The sequence below is a fragment of the Manis javanica genome, chromosome 9 (assembly GCF_040802235.1).
Source record: "Manis javanica isolate MJ-LG chromosome 9, MJ_LKY, whole genome shotgun sequence".
NCBI lineage: Eukaryota > Metazoa > Chordata > Mammalia > Pholidota > Manidae > Manis > Manis javanica.
Genome location: NC_133164.1, coordinates 2,337,310 through 2,354,480, shown reverse-complemented (window position 1 = coordinate 2,354,480; position 17,171 = coordinate 2,337,310). Strand labels below are relative to the sequence as shown.

At 47.8% G+C, this 17,171-nt stretch overlaps 1 protein-coding gene across 1 annotated transcript in view; it reads left to right on the top strand.

Moving 5' to 3' along the window:
* The window catches only part of COL4A2 (collagen type IV alpha 2 chain), a 157,591-nt gene that overhangs the window by 33,506 nt on the left and 106,914 nt on the right, over window positions 1–17,171 (top strand). The window contains exon 4 of the mRNA XM_037024849.2: window positions 6,123–6,203. Coding sequence (XP_036880744.2) covers window positions 6,123–6,203 — 81 coding nt within the window. The remainder of the gene's footprint in view (window positions 1–6,122; window positions 6,204–17,171) is intronic.

Below are 17,171 nucleotides of genomic sequence, written 5' to 3'. Positions count from 1 at the left end.
ACTAATAGAATCTTACTGGGAGCCTTGTTCCCAAGTTGGCTTTCTTCTTTGTTGGCCTCTTTTTGGATTAAAAGGATAATTCTAAGAACACCAGCTTGACTGGACTTGTATAGACTTTTTTTTACCTTAAATGTAAATGCCGGTTACTTTTTTTTACAGTAAGAAATGTTTGTCTTTTATGTCAGTTAGAAAGGGTTATTCAGGATCCCTCCGTACAGGAAGCTCGGGTTGGATGCTGGGGGCAATCCAGTGCTGAAATATCTGTGAATTCCCTATGGAGACATACTCTTTTTGGCTGGAGGTATATTGTCTTCAAAAGTCTTTCTTGAACACACAGTTTCTTGAAACATGCAGAGGACAAAATATTCTTTGTTTTAAGACAAATGAGGTTTGTTCTTGCATCTTCGTGTATGAGTTTACTTAATACTCATTTCTTATGTGCAAGTTGAGGACAAGGGTGAGCATTTTTTCTTCTACTTGCATGGAGTTGCCTCCACTCTAAACCATACTCCGCTGCAGAAAGCTGGGTGCACGGCCACGGATTTGCTCCCCCAGTGTACACAGGGGTCACACAGGTAGCTACGGAAGTGGTTCAAGAGTCTAAATCTTCTGTGTTTTATTTTCTGGCATTCAAGTTGTTATTGAAACCTATTTTTAAATGTCAACTATAAAGACAAATCTGTCCCTGGAAGAAGTGACAATGAGCAGTTTTCTCGACATTTGGAGAAGGGGCCCCTCCCCAGGCAGCTACATGGAGGAGCCCCTCCCTTCACTGGGTGGCGGAGGGAAGGCCCTGCCCTCCGCCACGTGGTTCCCAGCGAGGCAGCGTGGCGCTCTTTCCCTGGCACCAGGACACCGCTCCAGTAAGAGGCGGCCGCCTCTCGTGGGTCTGGGTGCCCCCTCCCTCCGCAGCCCCTGTGGCAGAGCTCCAGCCCGGCTCTGCTTCCTCCGTTGTAGGTCACAGGGCAGAGTCTCCCAGCAGCCAGAGAGCTGGTGGCTGAAAGCAAGAAATTCTCTACTTGAGCCCGATAGGTGCCTAGTTCAGGAAGCGAGAACCTGGCTTTCTTAGAAGAGTCTGTGACTTCTGTTCTCCCAGAGACAAGAGACTCACAAGGAGTGTAGAGCATGTAGGGCGATGTGGATGTGCCCAAGGTGAACTCAGTGCCCGTGCAAATACATGGGTTTTTGAATCTTCCTAAGTGTGATGCCAAGATGTAGATAAGGCTCCAAAGAAAGGAATTCCCATTTGGAAAGCAATTCCCATAAAAAGCTAGCCAAGAATTCTCTTACCCCGAGATCTCCACTTTGCCCCGGGAAACAATGTCTGTGCATTCCTTTTGAGCATGATTGATGCAGGGTTTCTAGGAAATGTATCTATGCTTTCACATCGCCGCTTGGCTCTTCAGCAATCCAGGTCTTCCCAGTTCCTAGAATTTCTAATTAGCACAGCAAGGCTGGCTACCAAATCGGGACAGGATAAAAGTCAGCAAAAGAGAAGAGTGAAAAAGGATGTTTGGAAAGAAAAAAAAAGCTAAAATATTGGGGGCACTTGGATTGATCAGAAGCTCAGCAGCGCCCTCACTGCCATGGCGACCGTGTCTCGGGTGATTTGGAAGTGCCCGGCTCCCTCGGCCTGGGTGCTCGCGGCCTTCAGCACGCACTCGCGCGTGCCCACGGCTCTGCCCGTGCTTCTCCTGCCTTGCCCTGTGGGTTTCGTTCCTGTTCGTTGTTTTGTGCGAATTACCCACCCTTCCTCTCTTCCCGCAGCAGCTCACAGACGTTCCCGGTCTGTTACATTTCCAATGTTTAAGCTGCTTTCTGCCTTATTTACCAAAACTCAGAAGTCACGTTTATTTTCCAAAACAACACCTGTTGGTTCCACGACACTTCTTAGGGTGTCAGGAGTGCACAGTGACCCCAGTACTGCCGTCCCTCTCCCTGCGTCCCTTGCGGCTCCCCCACGAGCCTCGCCGCCTCTGCCTTTTCTGGAAGGAGCAGAGCAGGTCCAGTGGGGCCTGGCCTCTGGTTTGGTGGGGCAAGATGGAAGCACCCACAGGCCCTCAGCTGCTGAGGGGTCCGTGATCAGCCCCCACCTGACTCTCTCCACAGTGCAGAGGCTAGGTCTGCAGTTTGAAGTGGTCACATGTCTTGGTAGCAGTCGAAATGGCTTCCGTTAAGCCAGGAGCACTGCGGACGCCCCAGGCCTGCAGACTGCCTTCGTCTTGGACCACAGAGTGGGTTAAAGCACATACTGAGCTGCAGGTTTGGGTACGGCAACGTTGGGGCATCCTGAGGGACGCCTTCTTCCATAAGAGGAAGGGGCTCAGATTCACTGCACCCCCAGATGCATTTGATCCCCTGGTGGCAGTCATCCGGGATTGCTTTCCTGGGCCTGGCGGTTAGTGGGTCTCTGTCCCCTGGGCTGACGGCGGGCGGTGGGCCCTCGGCAGCAGGAGCCAGCATCGCCGGGGGGCGGGGCCAGGCCGAGACAGTGCCCTCTCACCCTATCCTCCTGTGCATGGAACTCACTCTAATTTAAATTATGTAGATTTAATTGCTGATTTACTTAATTGTCTTGTTGACTTGTTTATATGATCTATTTCTCTCCTTGTGCCCATGGCCCAGCACAGTGCCTAGCCCAGAGTAAACCTTCCATAAGGAATGAGTGAATATGTGAATTTGCAGAATGGCAGTATGGTGAAGTATGAACAAGACCTCTTGCAACTGTCGCGTTTGCTAGGAATTGTGTGGGAGCAGTTTCTGTGTGAACGTGAAGACATAAGGATTCATGCACATTAGCTTCAAGCCTTCTCCAGGGCTGGGAGTCCTCCCCAGTTTTCATGGCGTGATTGGTCTTCCACATAAGTGCTCCCAGTTGGCCACAAGCCCTTCCCTGCCCTGGAATAAGGGATTCCCGCACAGTCACGGGAGTTTGGCCCGCTCAGGTGAATGGATGCAGCGAGATCCACGGCAGTGGGCCCCTTCCACACCTTGGCAGGGTCTGCAAGAGCCTCCTGGCCCTGGGAACTGCACGTCCTTGGCAGGTGTGTAATGGCCAGCACAGTGACCAGGCCCACCTGCGGGGCCGGGGAGAGCTGGGTGTGGAAGCACTCTCTGCAGAGTGCGGCCGAGGAGAATTCCAGCTTGAAATAGAAGCTAATGGAGGATGTAGCTGATCTGTCTGAGAAAGTGTGGACCCTGCAGGTGGAAAACATGCTGTCTTGGAGGCTCAGTAGTCTGGACCGGGGCCTGCTTGGCATCTTCGAGGGGGTGGGCAGACTCTGGAAGTGGACAGAGGGTGGGAAGAAACTGTTGTCCGTATTGGGAGTTGGCAAGAAGGGTCATGGTTTGTGTCTGGGTTGTGTTGAGCAGTAACATTGAGGGTAAACTCGAGCTTGGAGCACGGCCGTGGCTGGGTTCTTCTGTTTAGGAGGTGGGGCTGGGACACAAATGTGGGGCCCCGTGAGCCAGTTCACACACTCCTCAGCCGGTCCTCAGGAGTGTGTTTGTGTCTTGAGAATGTTACCAGGCTCAGGTCTGAGACTTATTCAGTCTCTGAGGATGTCTGGAAATACACGCCCCACCCCAGTCAGGCAAACACTCCATTCATCCTGGAGCTCTGACATTCCGGCCTGCGGGGCTGGGCCTCTCGAAGGTGTGGGGAGCGTGAGAGTCCCTCTGTGTGCGTAAGATATGAGCAAGACACACACACACACACACCCCGTATCGCATCTCTCTCTCTCTCTCTCTCTCACACACACATACACACACACGCACGCACGCACGCACACACACGGGGCTGGAATCTCCATGATGGAAATCGGCTGTAGCTTATAGGAAGGCCTCTCTCCATGACATAGTCCTCACCTCCTGAGACGGTATCTGAGCCATTGGCACATGTGTTAAAAATATTAAGACTGGGAGTTATTGGACCTATGAGTCCAACTTCCAAAAGGAAAAAAGCAGTATTAAATATTGAGTGGGTTATGACAAAGTCATTTCTATAACCAAATCTAGTTTATATCCTAAGCCTAGAATAGCAAATCCATTAGATCAATTTGAAACCATGTCAACCACTGATTTATATACAAGGATTTGGCAAGTGGCTCTAAAATCAAAATTAAAAATAGCCTGTGAAATGCCAGATGCAGAATGTGAGTTTATGCTTCACCCTTTAGACAAGGAGTCCCCCTACCCTTTCCAGACAGCTGGCAAATGAGTTATTATGTGAACTAGGGACACCTGCCAAGCCACCCATTCATGTCACAGTTACACGAAATACAAGTGTAACTAGATTTCTCTCTTTGGTGTTAAGGGTAACCCAGAAAACTGAGGACTTCATGTGGAGCTCCATTTATAAAAACCAAATAAATATCCAAAATCATGGAATCTAAAAATGAGCCCCACTGTAGATAAACATTGAAACCATAAAAAAGTGGCAAATACCTAAAATCATATTTTGGGGACGTGAAAGGATTCTGTATATGTTTACTTTTACATTGTGGAACTCAGCTCTCCCATTAGCTCACTCAGGGCGGGGAGATACCCAAGAGATTCCAGAGGCACCCCAGGCACTCCTTTAAAGGGTTTGAGATTTTCAGGCATTTTTTTTTTTTAATTCTTCAAAGTGGTGACTGCGGCATGAGACAGTAGATTAGGCAGAGAATTATAAGAGCACAAGAAATGTGAAGCTCAAGTGAGTCCTCTCCAGTAGAAAATTATCGGCAATAGGAATGTATCATCTCGACAGAAAGAGCAGAGTAGTCATGCGGCCGAAGGGAGCTCAGAGCCCCAAACTGCCCGGGAAGGCTGGGCTGGCCGACCTGCAGACCTGGCCCAGCAGTGCCTTCTGCACATGAACGTCAGGCACCGTGCCGGCAACAGGGAAGATTCTGGCTGACCGGCCAGCATGAAAAGTGGAAAGACTTACTGAGGGAGTCCCCTAGTGACCACCCTGATCAGTCACTGGGGCTTCCCTCAGGAGGGAGGGAGCAGCCGTGGGAAACGCAGCTTTGCTCTTTGCGCGGAGTTGAAGGGCTCTGTTATCTGGGGTCAGTTGGGCTGAGTGCGCAGCAGAAGCTCTCCCTGCCCAGGCCCCCAAGGGGGAGGCGGTCTGGCCGGTGACGAGCCCTGAGCAGCTGCCCTGACTGGCCTCTGGGGTTTGGGGAGGCAGGGCCGAGGCTGAGCTGATGGGAGAGGGCAGAGAAGAGAATCAGTGTTTTCCGCTTCCCCTGAGCGTCCAGCCCTGTGGACAGTGTGGACGTCATCAGCCTCCACGTCTGTGTTGCACAGGACTGCTGAGGTGGAGCCCCATACCTGGCTCCCAGGGGCACTGTCCGCCCGGAGGACCATCTCAGGCCTGCTCCGGATTCATTAGCGCGTTACAGCTCAAGTCCTGCAGACCTGGGCAGCGCCGCCCAACCCGAGCAGATCAGTGCTTCTGAAGGCCTCCTGGCCCACCCCACTCCTCGGTGTGGAGGGAAGGAAGGGGCCCTCAGCAGGCGTTCCGGGGCTGCACCCCCCCCCATGGAGGTGGGGTCTGTCCTACCCAACGTCTGGCAGGTGCCGCCTCCTCGTGGGAGCCCCTCCCTCAGCCCCTCCCATCTCCCCGGGTCCTGGTCGGTGTGGTTTGAGGGCCCAGGACTGCCCCACGCCTTCACTCTGACCCCATCCACGCTCCTGCAGTACCGCCTCCTCCAGGACGGCCCCCCGGTGGGTCCAGATCACTTCCTTCGTGCTACAGCACTTAACTCAGAGTCCTGCAGATCTCTGGAGTCAGGATTGTTCTCCTCAACTTCCGAACGCCAGGACCTAGCTTGGCATCTAGCACTCAGTAGGGATTTTTAAAAGGCTTCTTGACCGTAGAAGGTGCAGGGTTGCTGTGTGATGGTGACATGTGAGCGTGAGCTCATCCGCTGCAAGAAATGCACCATTGGGGGGTTGGGGGTTGCTGATGGGGCAGGGGACAGGGGTTCACAGGGAAATCTCTGCACCTTAGACTGTGGCCTCAAAGCTGCTCTGCAAATAAGAGTCTGCTCTGAATGAGCAGTTAGGAAGGACTCTCTCCAGACGGCGTGCAGCAGCATCTTACTAACCCCTCTGCCTCGTGTTTGTGTTTGCAGGGTGTGAAGAAGTTTGACGTGCCCTGCGGAGGGAGAGACTGCAGCGGGGGCTGCCAGTGCTACCCCGAGAAAGGAGGGCGGGTAAGTCCGAGCGCGGCCATAGGCTGCACCCCCACGCTGCCGGCTTCAAAGTGCTGGCAATGACATCACCTGCTTTCCTAGGCGCGTTCTTCACACGGGAGCAAACAGTAATGTGATGCGAAATTGGGCCCATTTTTACCACTTTCCTAGCAAACTGAGAACAGTGGTAACTTTCTTACACATCTTTTCTCTTGTTTGTTGTTAGGAATACATGTGTCTGTGTATGTATATGTATAATGTAATCACATATATGTACATATGTTTTCTACTTTGATATGATGCATAAACATGTATTTTGTAAAACTATTCCATAAGGAGAACAGAGTTCATTTATACTCCAGTATAGATACTCAGACCAGAGGGGACAGCATTGTACTGCCAAGCATCCTTCTAACTTAGTCCTTCTGCCCATAACCTGAATGTCCTGAATGTAGCCCATCTCATAAACAGGAGAAGGGCACCCCGTGTTAGGACCAGGACAGCTGGCGGAATCTGAAACGTGGACCTGATCGGGGTTAACACGTTCAGTCACAGTGACTGGCCTTCCGTTCTGTTGCCGGGGAAGCTGAAGCCAGGGTCTCGCACAACCAACTTTAAAAGCTGTTGCTGGCATTTATATGTTGAAGCCCACTTTCATGCATGGCAGTGAGGGGGGCGGTATTTCGTCTCCTGTCGGAGTCATGCCCCTCCCTCTAGGGCTCATGCCTGCCCAAGGCCGGCTGTGAGAAGCCATCGGGAATCCTTGCCTGCGTTGCCCTGTCATTGTGGAATTGGAAATTATCGCAGTCGGCGGGTGTTCCGGATGAGTTTCCCCCAGAAATCCTGAAGTCAGTTTTCAAAGCAGCCCTTCCTTCGTCCCTTTGGAGCGTGGCCTCTGCACCTGGGTGCTACACCATAGTCGTCTCCTCCCGAAGTTCCTTCCAAAAGCCAAATGGGTGGATTCATGATAGGAACCCCTTAATAAATGTGGGGACCTTATTTGCGAACATGTGACTAGTCATTCCGCAGTCCCCAGAACAGCTCCTTGCCGTTGCTCTAGCGAGGGGTCCCTGTTGGAGGCCGGTCTGTATGCTTCAGGAATTGCTAGTTGAAGATCATTTTTCAGCATTTAAGATGGGTGAATACTTTTTACATACGTGGAAGGCATTTCATGAGATTTAAACCCCCTCTGGGGTCTTGCTGTAGGTGTGCCCAGCGAAGCCTCAGAGCGGCGAGGACAGTGCTGATGGCAGGGCTCGGCCCTCCCCACGCGCTGGGCTGGCTCAGCCTTGCGTGGGCTTAGAGAGAACACGCAAGCAGTGTGCGGACCCCCGTGACCCGCGCCTGTGTCGGGGGTCTGACTCCAGAGGGGTGGCCCGTTTCTTTGCATGTGATCAGCCAAGCAGAGTAGAGGTTACTGGGTCTATTTTCTCACTTTTTGCCATTATTTACTGCAGAACCGATATACTGACATTTCCCATAGTGCCTGTACAAGAACTGTGTTCTTCAGCAAAAATAGCTCATTCTGATTATTTTAATATATAACCCACTGCACGACAGTGACTTGTACACAATGCTAAGCTCGTCTCAAAGAGGCGATGAGAAGGGAGGCTTCTCAGGGTCCCTAGGTCTTTCTGATTCAGCAAGTTTATGATACAGGCATTGAGAGCTTTTTATTTCCCGTCATCCCTACTTGAGAAAATCCCTTGAATCTGTTCTTATACACTGTCAAGTAAAGTAGGTAAGTTGACGCCTTCTGTTACTTCGATTAACCTGAGTGAGCAGAGCCCAGTGTGGGCTTGGCTTGCCTCTGTTTCTGCAGGCAGGTCATTGGCATTGGTCCAGGGGCGCTGAGCTTGGCAATTGTCCGAGTAATTTGTTCAAGAGACAGAGCTGCAGGTCCCGTCTGCGGCTGGCCCAGGGGATCCACAGCCGGGTGCTCGGACGGCTGTAAACGCAGTGTTCGTGCTTTGCCCTGCGTGACACTCCCTGCGGCCAGGCCCCGAGGCTGCACTGGCCGGTGCTGTGACACAGCCACACGGGTCCAGGTGGGGCTGTCTGAGCAGCAGGCACCCAAGGCCGCCAGCTCATTCCAATGTTGAACATTAATCATTGAATATTAGTCAATAAGATGAGAGAAATGGCTGATGGTAAAAGTTAAGAAAAAAAACTTGAGATCAATTTTGATAAATCAAACCATCATTTTCTAGAGGGTATAAGCCTTGTATATTACTGAAGATATTTGTTGTTAGGACAGTTGAATATACTGCATTAAATCATCATTAAAATTTAGGACCTATTTCATTTGTACAAACCTGGTGTATTTGTTAATTAACAAATTAACCCAAATGTTTTCCTGTAGAAAGCAGGGCTATTTATGCCCTACATTTAGATTGGTGCTTTTTTTTAAAAGCAATGTAAGATATAAAAAGAGCAGTTGGACGGACTTTGCTGCCCAGAGAGCTGTGTGCCTGGGTCTTTCCCACAGCGTCCCCTGGGTCCCTTGCTATATACTGTCCACGTGGTGCCCCGTAGTGGCGAGCCAGTGCTGGCGGCGCTCTCTTCCCAAGCCCTTGGCTAGCTCAGCCTTATATGGACATGGGGTAGAGTTCATTTGCTCCTCACCGTGGTGACAGCCAACAGCAGAAACTGTATGTTACTGGATAACTTTTGGTCTCTAAGCAGAAATCACAAATGTACTACGGATTCCAACCCCAACTGAGTCCTCATGTTACCAAATGAATAAGCTCTGTGTAGAGCCTGCTGCACCGGATGCCTGCCCCTAAGTGGCGTGCAGTGGGTTCTCCCAGGCAGAGCCACCCGGCCGCATGGAGAGAGAATTCCAGCAGGCCAGCAGGGGCATGCGCGGGCTGAGGCCCAGCTGTCCATGTGCTCTCCAACCCTGGTCTGGTCAGGGTGGGAAAGAGCAGAGGGCCGACCAGCCCCCAGCCTCTGGCTTGCACAGGAGGAGGATGGTGATGGGGCTCGGGGGTGGGGGTCCAGCAGAAAACGTGAGTCTGGGGACCCCTAGATGACTTCTTTTTCCAGTACATTGTCTGTCCCTGTGCATTTGTACTCCTGTTGGCCAGTATCAGCCTATGCAAAGGGGCTTCTCTGGGGCAGGAAGAAAACGGCACCTGGTAGGGGGAGCTCCCTAGCCAGCACTCCCACCCTCTATTTAGGGGCGCAGTGGTTAAAAACATGCGTAAGAAATGAGGTCAGACTTTACTGTTTTGGAAGGCCTGTATTTCAGGGGAACTCTGTCATGCATGCACAGGAGAGTCCAAACTGCTGAGTCCTAAGCCACCCGCACACACGTGTGACATGCACAGCTCAGCAAGCTCACTGCCTGGCAAGGTCACACAGTCATCAGACCACACAGAGCTGTCTGCCCTCTGTTCTTTTTCTCTTTGTCTCTCTTCATACTCCCTGGAGATGGAAAGCGGGTAATGGAAACATGGGTGTGGAATCTGTTACAGGCTTTATATGGAAGCAGCGACTGCCTCCACGTGCTGTAAAGATCAACGGTTAGGAACAGCAGGGGCAGGCGGGACACTTGGCTGAACACACACAGGCATTTCTCTACATCAGCTCAGCAAAGGGTGGTGAAACCTTAGATTTTCCCAACTGAGGCCCACTGTAATTCATGGTGGCAGTTAATAGGAAGGCTCCTGTTCCCCCACCCACTTCAGGTTTTGACCAGAAACTCAGATCAGATAGGCTATGTCAACTTTTTAAGGACAGCAGCCCTCACAGGGTATCTGTGTTCCTAGGTAATCAGGTATTTCCAAATGGGTAAAGACAAAGACAGATTGTTTAAGTCCAAAATGTTGGGAATTATAGAGATAGTTAAATGGCCCTGTCAAACTATAGTGGGAAAAAGAGAAACCGCAGCTTTGACCGATTCCCTGGGTGCCATCGTCAGCCCCCGTGTGCCCCTGTCAGCCCCTGCATGCCCCTCACTCAGCACCCAGTCCACCCCCGTTCGCCCTCCCCACCTGGGCCTGACCGCACTGAGCTCCAGGGGGCCACGGCTCACAGGTTCGCACACCCCTGAGGCGGCCAAGGGCCTCGGGCAAGTCGTGTTCAGCTGCCGCATTTTTTCATGTAGCTGAGCGTTTCCCACCCTCTGTGGGTCCCTGGTGTAGGGTCCCTGGTGTAGGGTCAGAGTGTTAGTGGATGATTGCTAACTCCACGAGAGTCCTTAAACTCAGCAGTATAAATCCAAGGGAAGGAAACCAGAGAAATGAGTGAAAGGGAAGCAAAGAGACTGGGCAGAAGGCCCATGGAGGTGGGTGCAGGTGGTGGGGACTTGGAAAAGCCGCTGTCGTTGGCCCTTGCTGTGGGCTCTGGGGGGCAGTGGCCAGGAGAGGAAAATGGCAGACCCAAGTTTCAGGGTAGGGAGTGGGGGGCCATGCCGCCACGAACCACAGGCGATGGGTGACTCTCCCAGGTGAGCTGAAGTCTCGCTGTTAATAGTGCCTTCTATTGTGTGTTGCTAATCCCAAACCTTACCCTTAAAAGCCCAAAACCAAGATTTCAAAATAAAATTGAATGTTTTCTCCGAAATGGCTCAACATAGATTTGGAAAGTGCAGACTGCTGTGGTGCTGTGCGGAGATCTCAGCTCAGAAGGTACGGTCTGTGGCCCGCAGCCCCGTGGGTTCCCAGGGGCAGCGAGGCCACTCATGAGCTGCAAGCATCAGATAAAAATGTCAGTGCTGTATGGCAGACCTCATTTCAAACCAGCTCCTTTTCCCCACACAGATACTTTTCAATGGCATATGTAACAGATGCCATCAAATATTGTATGCACAGTCACAGCCCAGAAAGGGCAAACAATTGTCAGAAATCGTGGAACTGCCGCCTGGCTTCTGCGCCTCTCTGACCCTTGACGACACACAGCCCCACCTGCCTTCACCGTCACGTGGCTGTCCTGAGCATGTCTTTGGAGCAATGGCGGTCTCGGCTCAGCTGATGCCATAGGAGCTGAAGCAGCTCGGTTCCTTGGCTATTTTCTGCAGTGAAAACAGTATTGCAGCCGAGCCCCTCCACCTGGCTCGTGCGTCATGCAGAGTTTACAAAGTGACGTGTTCTTCTGTGTCTCACCATCAGAGGAACCCCAGCTTGTCTTCAGTGGAACTTCACGTCCCCAACACCCAATATGCTTTCTTTGTCATCGTGTGACACTGACATATGTGAGGCACTTGTCTAAGGGAAGGGGCCCTGAATGCCAGGAGGTCAGGGTCCACACGGTGTGCTTACGGGACAGCCAGGTGGCCAGTGTGCCTCCAGCAGAGCTAGGAGGGCGTTGTTGGTGGAGACAAGGTCTGAGGAAGAAGGTAGGGCATGGAGAGACGGGGCCGTTTGTCTGAGGGGTGACACTTCTTAGTGAAGGGATGTGGCTTCAGTTCATGCAGGTCACAGAGCTCTTCATGGGGGGAAGTTGGTGGGGTCCATTCAATTGCAGTCTAGTTCTAGTCAAAGAAAATGCCCTGGAACTTGGCATCTCACACAGGCAACTGATGACACAGAACCATATTGGCTACAAAAATTTCAAAACAAATTTATTCATTGAGCAGATATTGACTGTCATGTGCCGGACCCTGTCTAGGCACCAGTGATGCAGAATAAAGCAGTGTCCCTTACCTGTCGGAGCTGATATTCTAGCACAGATAACTTTCTGCTTAGATGGAAGTGTTCTGTACCTGCTCTGTGCTTCATGGTTATTTCAGCATTTAGAATGTGGCTATTGAAATAGATGAACTGAGTTTAAGTTTAGTTAACTTAAATTCAAGTTATACATCCCCATGTGGCCAGTGACTGACATATTGAAGGTCGCAGCTCAAGTGAGGGTGGAGACAGAGTGGAGGACAGGGACTGTCAAGTCGCAGTGGATGCGTCAAACACTCCAGATACTAAATCCTAGACAAAAATAAAACATAATATAAAGTCAAGCTTTTGTGAAAGTAAGACCAAGGTGTGTAACCTGCTGGGCTTATAGCTTTAAAACAAGGATGTTACCTTAAAAACATACGGACCCGCGAGCACAGTCCACTGGAAATGGCATGTGCACAGAATGTGACCATCAGCTGTGAAGAAAAACTGCTCCACTGACCATCAGCCTTCCTCCACCTGACCACACGGCCTCCCAGGGAGACTGGGCCCTGGCCTAGGCCCTCGCCTCCCGAAGCCCCCCAGGCAGGACACCTTGGGTGCAGCAGCCCTCAGCTCCAGAGCTACACTTTCTTGCAGGCAAGATTAAGCATTTTCTCTTTTTTTTTTTTGGTATCATTAATGTACAATTATATGAGCAATATTGTAGTTACTAGACTCCCACTATTATCAAGTCCCCCGCACAAACCCCATTACAGTCACTGTCCATCAGCGTAGTAAGATGCTATAGAGTCACTACTTGTCTTCTCTGTGTTATACTGCCTTCCCTGTGTTCCCCCCTACATTATGTGTAAGATTAAGCATTTTCTTTAAAGTAGGGCTTTCAATAAATGGTTGTAGAAGTGTGTTAATGGTGCAGCTGTAGGAAAGAGCAGCTATTCCAGAATCCCTGGCCGCCTCCCACCTCCCCACCCCATCCGCTATGATAACTGTTTCATTTCAGAAGGACCATTATAACACAAGTCAGTATCTGACAGAAAACCAGCCAGTTTGGAGTTCATCCAAAAGGAAGAATACATTATTAAAATCCTAAAAAGATGACATTTTAATAGCACTTCACCAAATGAACCCAAAGAACATCATTATAGACAGAATCTGATGACTGAAAGTCAGATTTAAGGGGAAAAGGGTATTTTCTTTTCTGGTTTGTTTTCCATTTTTATTGAGAAATAATTGATGTAAGTTTATAGAGTACAATGTGAAGAGCTGATACATGTATATATTGGTTAGTTAACACATTCTTCATCTCACATAATTACCATTTTGTGGTGGTGGTGGTCAGAACATTAAAATTATACTCTCAGAGCAGCTTTCAAGTGTACAATACAGTATTGTTCACTACAGTCACCATGCTGTACATTAAATCCTCAGAGATTATTCATCTTATAACTAAAAGGTTGTATCCTTTGACCAATATTTTCCCCACTCCTCAGCCTCTTAAAACAGCCATTCTAATTTGTTCCTTAGTTCAGTGTTTCTAGATTCCACGTATAAATGAGGTCATACAGTATTTGTCTTTCTCCAGCTTATTTCACTTTGCAAAATGCCCTCAAGGTCTATCCATGTTGTCATACATGGCAGCATTTCCTTCCTTTTATGGCTGAATAATATTCCACTGTGTACACACACCACATTTTCTTTATTCATTTATCCATTGATGAATACTTAGGTTGTTTCCATGTCTCAGCTATTATAAATAATGCTGCAGTGAACATGGGAATGCAGATACCTCTTTGAGATAGTGATTTCATCCTCTTTGGACATCCACCCAGAAGTGGGATTGCCGGATCATATGGCAGTTCTGCTTTTAGTCTCCTGAGGACCATCCATACTGCTTTCCGTGGTGGCTGTACCAGCTTACAGTCTCACCAGCAGTGCCCAAGGGCTCCCTTTTCTCAACATCCTTGTTAGGATTTGTTATCTTTTCTCTTTTTGATGATAGCCATTCTAATGGGTGTAAGATGATATCTCATTATGGTTTTGATTAATCTATGATGCTGAGCACCTTTGCATGTACTCGTTGGCCATGTGTATATATTATTTGGAAAAATGTCTTCAGTTTGCCCTGCCCATTTTTTAATCAGATTGTTTTTTATTTTTCCTTTTGAATTACATGAATTCCTTATATATTTGGATACTAACTCCTTATCAGATATATATTTGCTGTTATTGTTTATCAGCACACTTAACAGAGACATCTGGGTTCACCTCTTTACTTTAGATTTCAGGGTTGGAAGCAATCAATGCCATGTGACCAGGAGAGAAATGTGCCTTCATCCATTTTTCTCCCTCATGCTACTATATTTTAATATCTTTATTTTCCTGACGAGGATGTTGAGGTTCAGAAAAGTTTAAGTCTTATAGGTGGTAGATGTTAAAGTCAGGTTTAGGCTCTGGTTTATCTGATTCCATAATCCACAGTCTTGACAAGTATTCTGTAAACTGCCTGTAATGTTTATTTAAGTCCCTGATCATTGGTAATGGCTTATTTTATTATTCCCAAAAAGTAATCTTTACTTTTTAAAAACTAAAATCAAAGAAATATTCGAAAGAACATTAGGATGAGAATCCAGGGACATGGGTTCTAACCAGAACCTATAAAAATGAAAAGTTACTTAATTTCTATCCTCAAAAAAGGTTTTTGTACAGAAAATTCCATGATTTCCTTCCAAAGCTTTCACAAACAACTTAACCAAAAAATAAAAAGGCCATCTTATGGCTCATCTAAACCTCATCTATACACATACCTATGATTTTTACTTATATAAAGACTATGTAGATGTTATTTGTTTAGTAATTGTAATTTTTTAAACCATTAAGTTCAGAGAACAGTGGTTAGAATAAGTTATCATAAAGTAAATATTTTACAAGTGTACCTGCTGCTCTGTATTGCTTATATAAATTATAAATAATAGCTCAGTATCAAAAAAAGCTAGAAAGTAATCTAGAGAAGGAGGTTTTAACCTGATTGCATATTAGAAACACCAGGGTAAGGATGGGGGTGTGGGAGCAGTTTTGAAAAAAACCTGTGGTCTTAGAGCCTCTATAACCAATTAGGTCAGAATCTCTGAGTTGGGGCCTGGGTGTCCATATTTGTTATATGGCCCCTCCTGTGATTTTGATGTATAGCTGAAGTTTATAGCTGCCGATCTAGAACAGATCACTGTTTATTGGGCTGAGGTTTCTGATCATCGCTCAACTGCTTTCTCAAGAGCCAACTGATTCAGTAGTACAGGGGTCTACTGGACCACCAACTGCTAGTCCAAAAACAGTATTTGCTTATTCTAATATTCTGATTTGGGCTCAGGATTTTTTTTTCATCAGCAATATCAAGTCAGCCATTATAGTTTTTTATGACTATATGCATCTTTAAGTCCTTAATTTGAGTAGAACAGTTCCCTATCTAAGTACTTGATTTTTTTTTTAAAGGGTATTTTTACTACCACTGGGATCAGCAGCCCTTTATCTGAAGCATGACAGACTTTTCCCTGGGTTCAGCTGTTTCCTACCAGTAAAACACATTATTAAATAATAGGAGCATGAAAGTCATGAGTGAAAATTAATCATGGTGATTATGGCCTAGCGTTTATCAACCTCAGCAGCAATGGCCGTGACAGCTGCTGATGGCTACGGGGAAGCAGATACTTAACAAATAACACAGTTAGTGGCAGTCAGAGCAAACCAGCCTTGGGGCGACAGGTGTGCATACCAGCCACTGCCACTAAGAATGGTGACAAAATGATTAACCAGTTCCCGTGTGAGGTTAACAGTTCTGGCGAAATGGCCCTCCATGGCTTCCAGGAAAACATACAGTTCATAGCCAGGATCATGGTAATAATAACTATTATAAGTATAAAATGTATAATAGTGTATATATGTATATGCATATATATAATATATAATAGTAATAACTATTGTCTTGATTGAAAACCTCACACAAGCTCCAAAAAACTGTTGGTAAACTGGGGCGACAGAAATGAACATTTCTACTGTTCATCTAAACCAGACTAACATTCTGCTTCTGGAATCCTCCTTCCTACCGCCTGATGGAATGTTTTGACAAGAATACCATGAAAGCATTTCCTCCTTTCTGCTGAAGAAGGAATGCCAATCTTCAAAGACCTTTGTTTTGTTTTATTGACTTAGAATTCATCTTAGTAAATAATTGCAGGATTTCTAAAAAGACCAGAGCAAAGTTTTAACCAACATGATATGCTTCCTAAAAGCTGCTCTGAGAATAGGAATGTTTTCTCTGAGTTTGTCTGCCCTCAGGCAGTAGGAAGTGTCCAGACTGCTGAATCTCACATGGACCAAGCATCCGCACTGGCCTCTAGTTTGTTCAACAGTCCCCAGAGTCGGACAGTCGTCCAAGAGGCTAAACGCTTTGCATTGGGTACTCTAACATCACACTATTCCCTGATACAGAGAAAACTAGTAGGTCATTTTGAAACATTTTGAAATTATTTCTTCTAGAAATAGTAAAATAATAACCAGAGGAGAAATGGCAGAAATAGCCAAACCAAGGGACCATGTGTGCATTTTCCTTACTGATGGCCCTTTGCGTTTGCCCCTAATCGCCACATACCAGGGAGACCCCCGAAGAAGGAGATCAGAGCCATCTCATCTCTGCCTTACTTTCCCCTTTAAACCAGAGGGAACTTAGTCCAGGGCAAAGACGCTACATATATCGTTGGCATTAAGGTAAACACAAAGTCAAGTCATTTTTAACTGCTGCATTTCAAAGATTTTTAAGAAACTACCCAACCTGAGACCCCGAAGAGCCTATGATTCTGAGTGCTCTGACATCCCACCCAAACTAGTCCACTGTGGTGTGGACAACCAAACCACTCAAGTCATAAGGAGTCCCACTCACCTGGTAGCACAAAGCAGGTCTTCAAAGGGCGTATGTCCCCGCTGATTAGGAAGATTGAAATACTCAATCCCTTTCCTCTCTCTGTCCAGCCTAAAAGTTTAAATTCTAGAACTGAAGCAGGAATAGACCTCTCAGTAGCCCAGTACAAACCCAGTATGGATGGCAGTGTCCTCTTTGCCACCACGAGGACATTACAAATCCTGCCATAGAAACAAAAGTGTTTGTATCCAAAACATTGTTAGGATGGATAATCCCTAAAGGCTTGAACCAGGGGGAAAAAAAAGGTCAAACAAAATGAAATGAAAGTAATTAATGCTGGGTAAATACTGTCTTTGGCCTAATAAGTTCTTAGCTGCTTTCTCAGCAGCAATGTTTTTTCTTCAATTATTGACTTTGTAAGGCACTGTAACCCTTCCTCAGACTTGAGGTCTGTTTTAAATA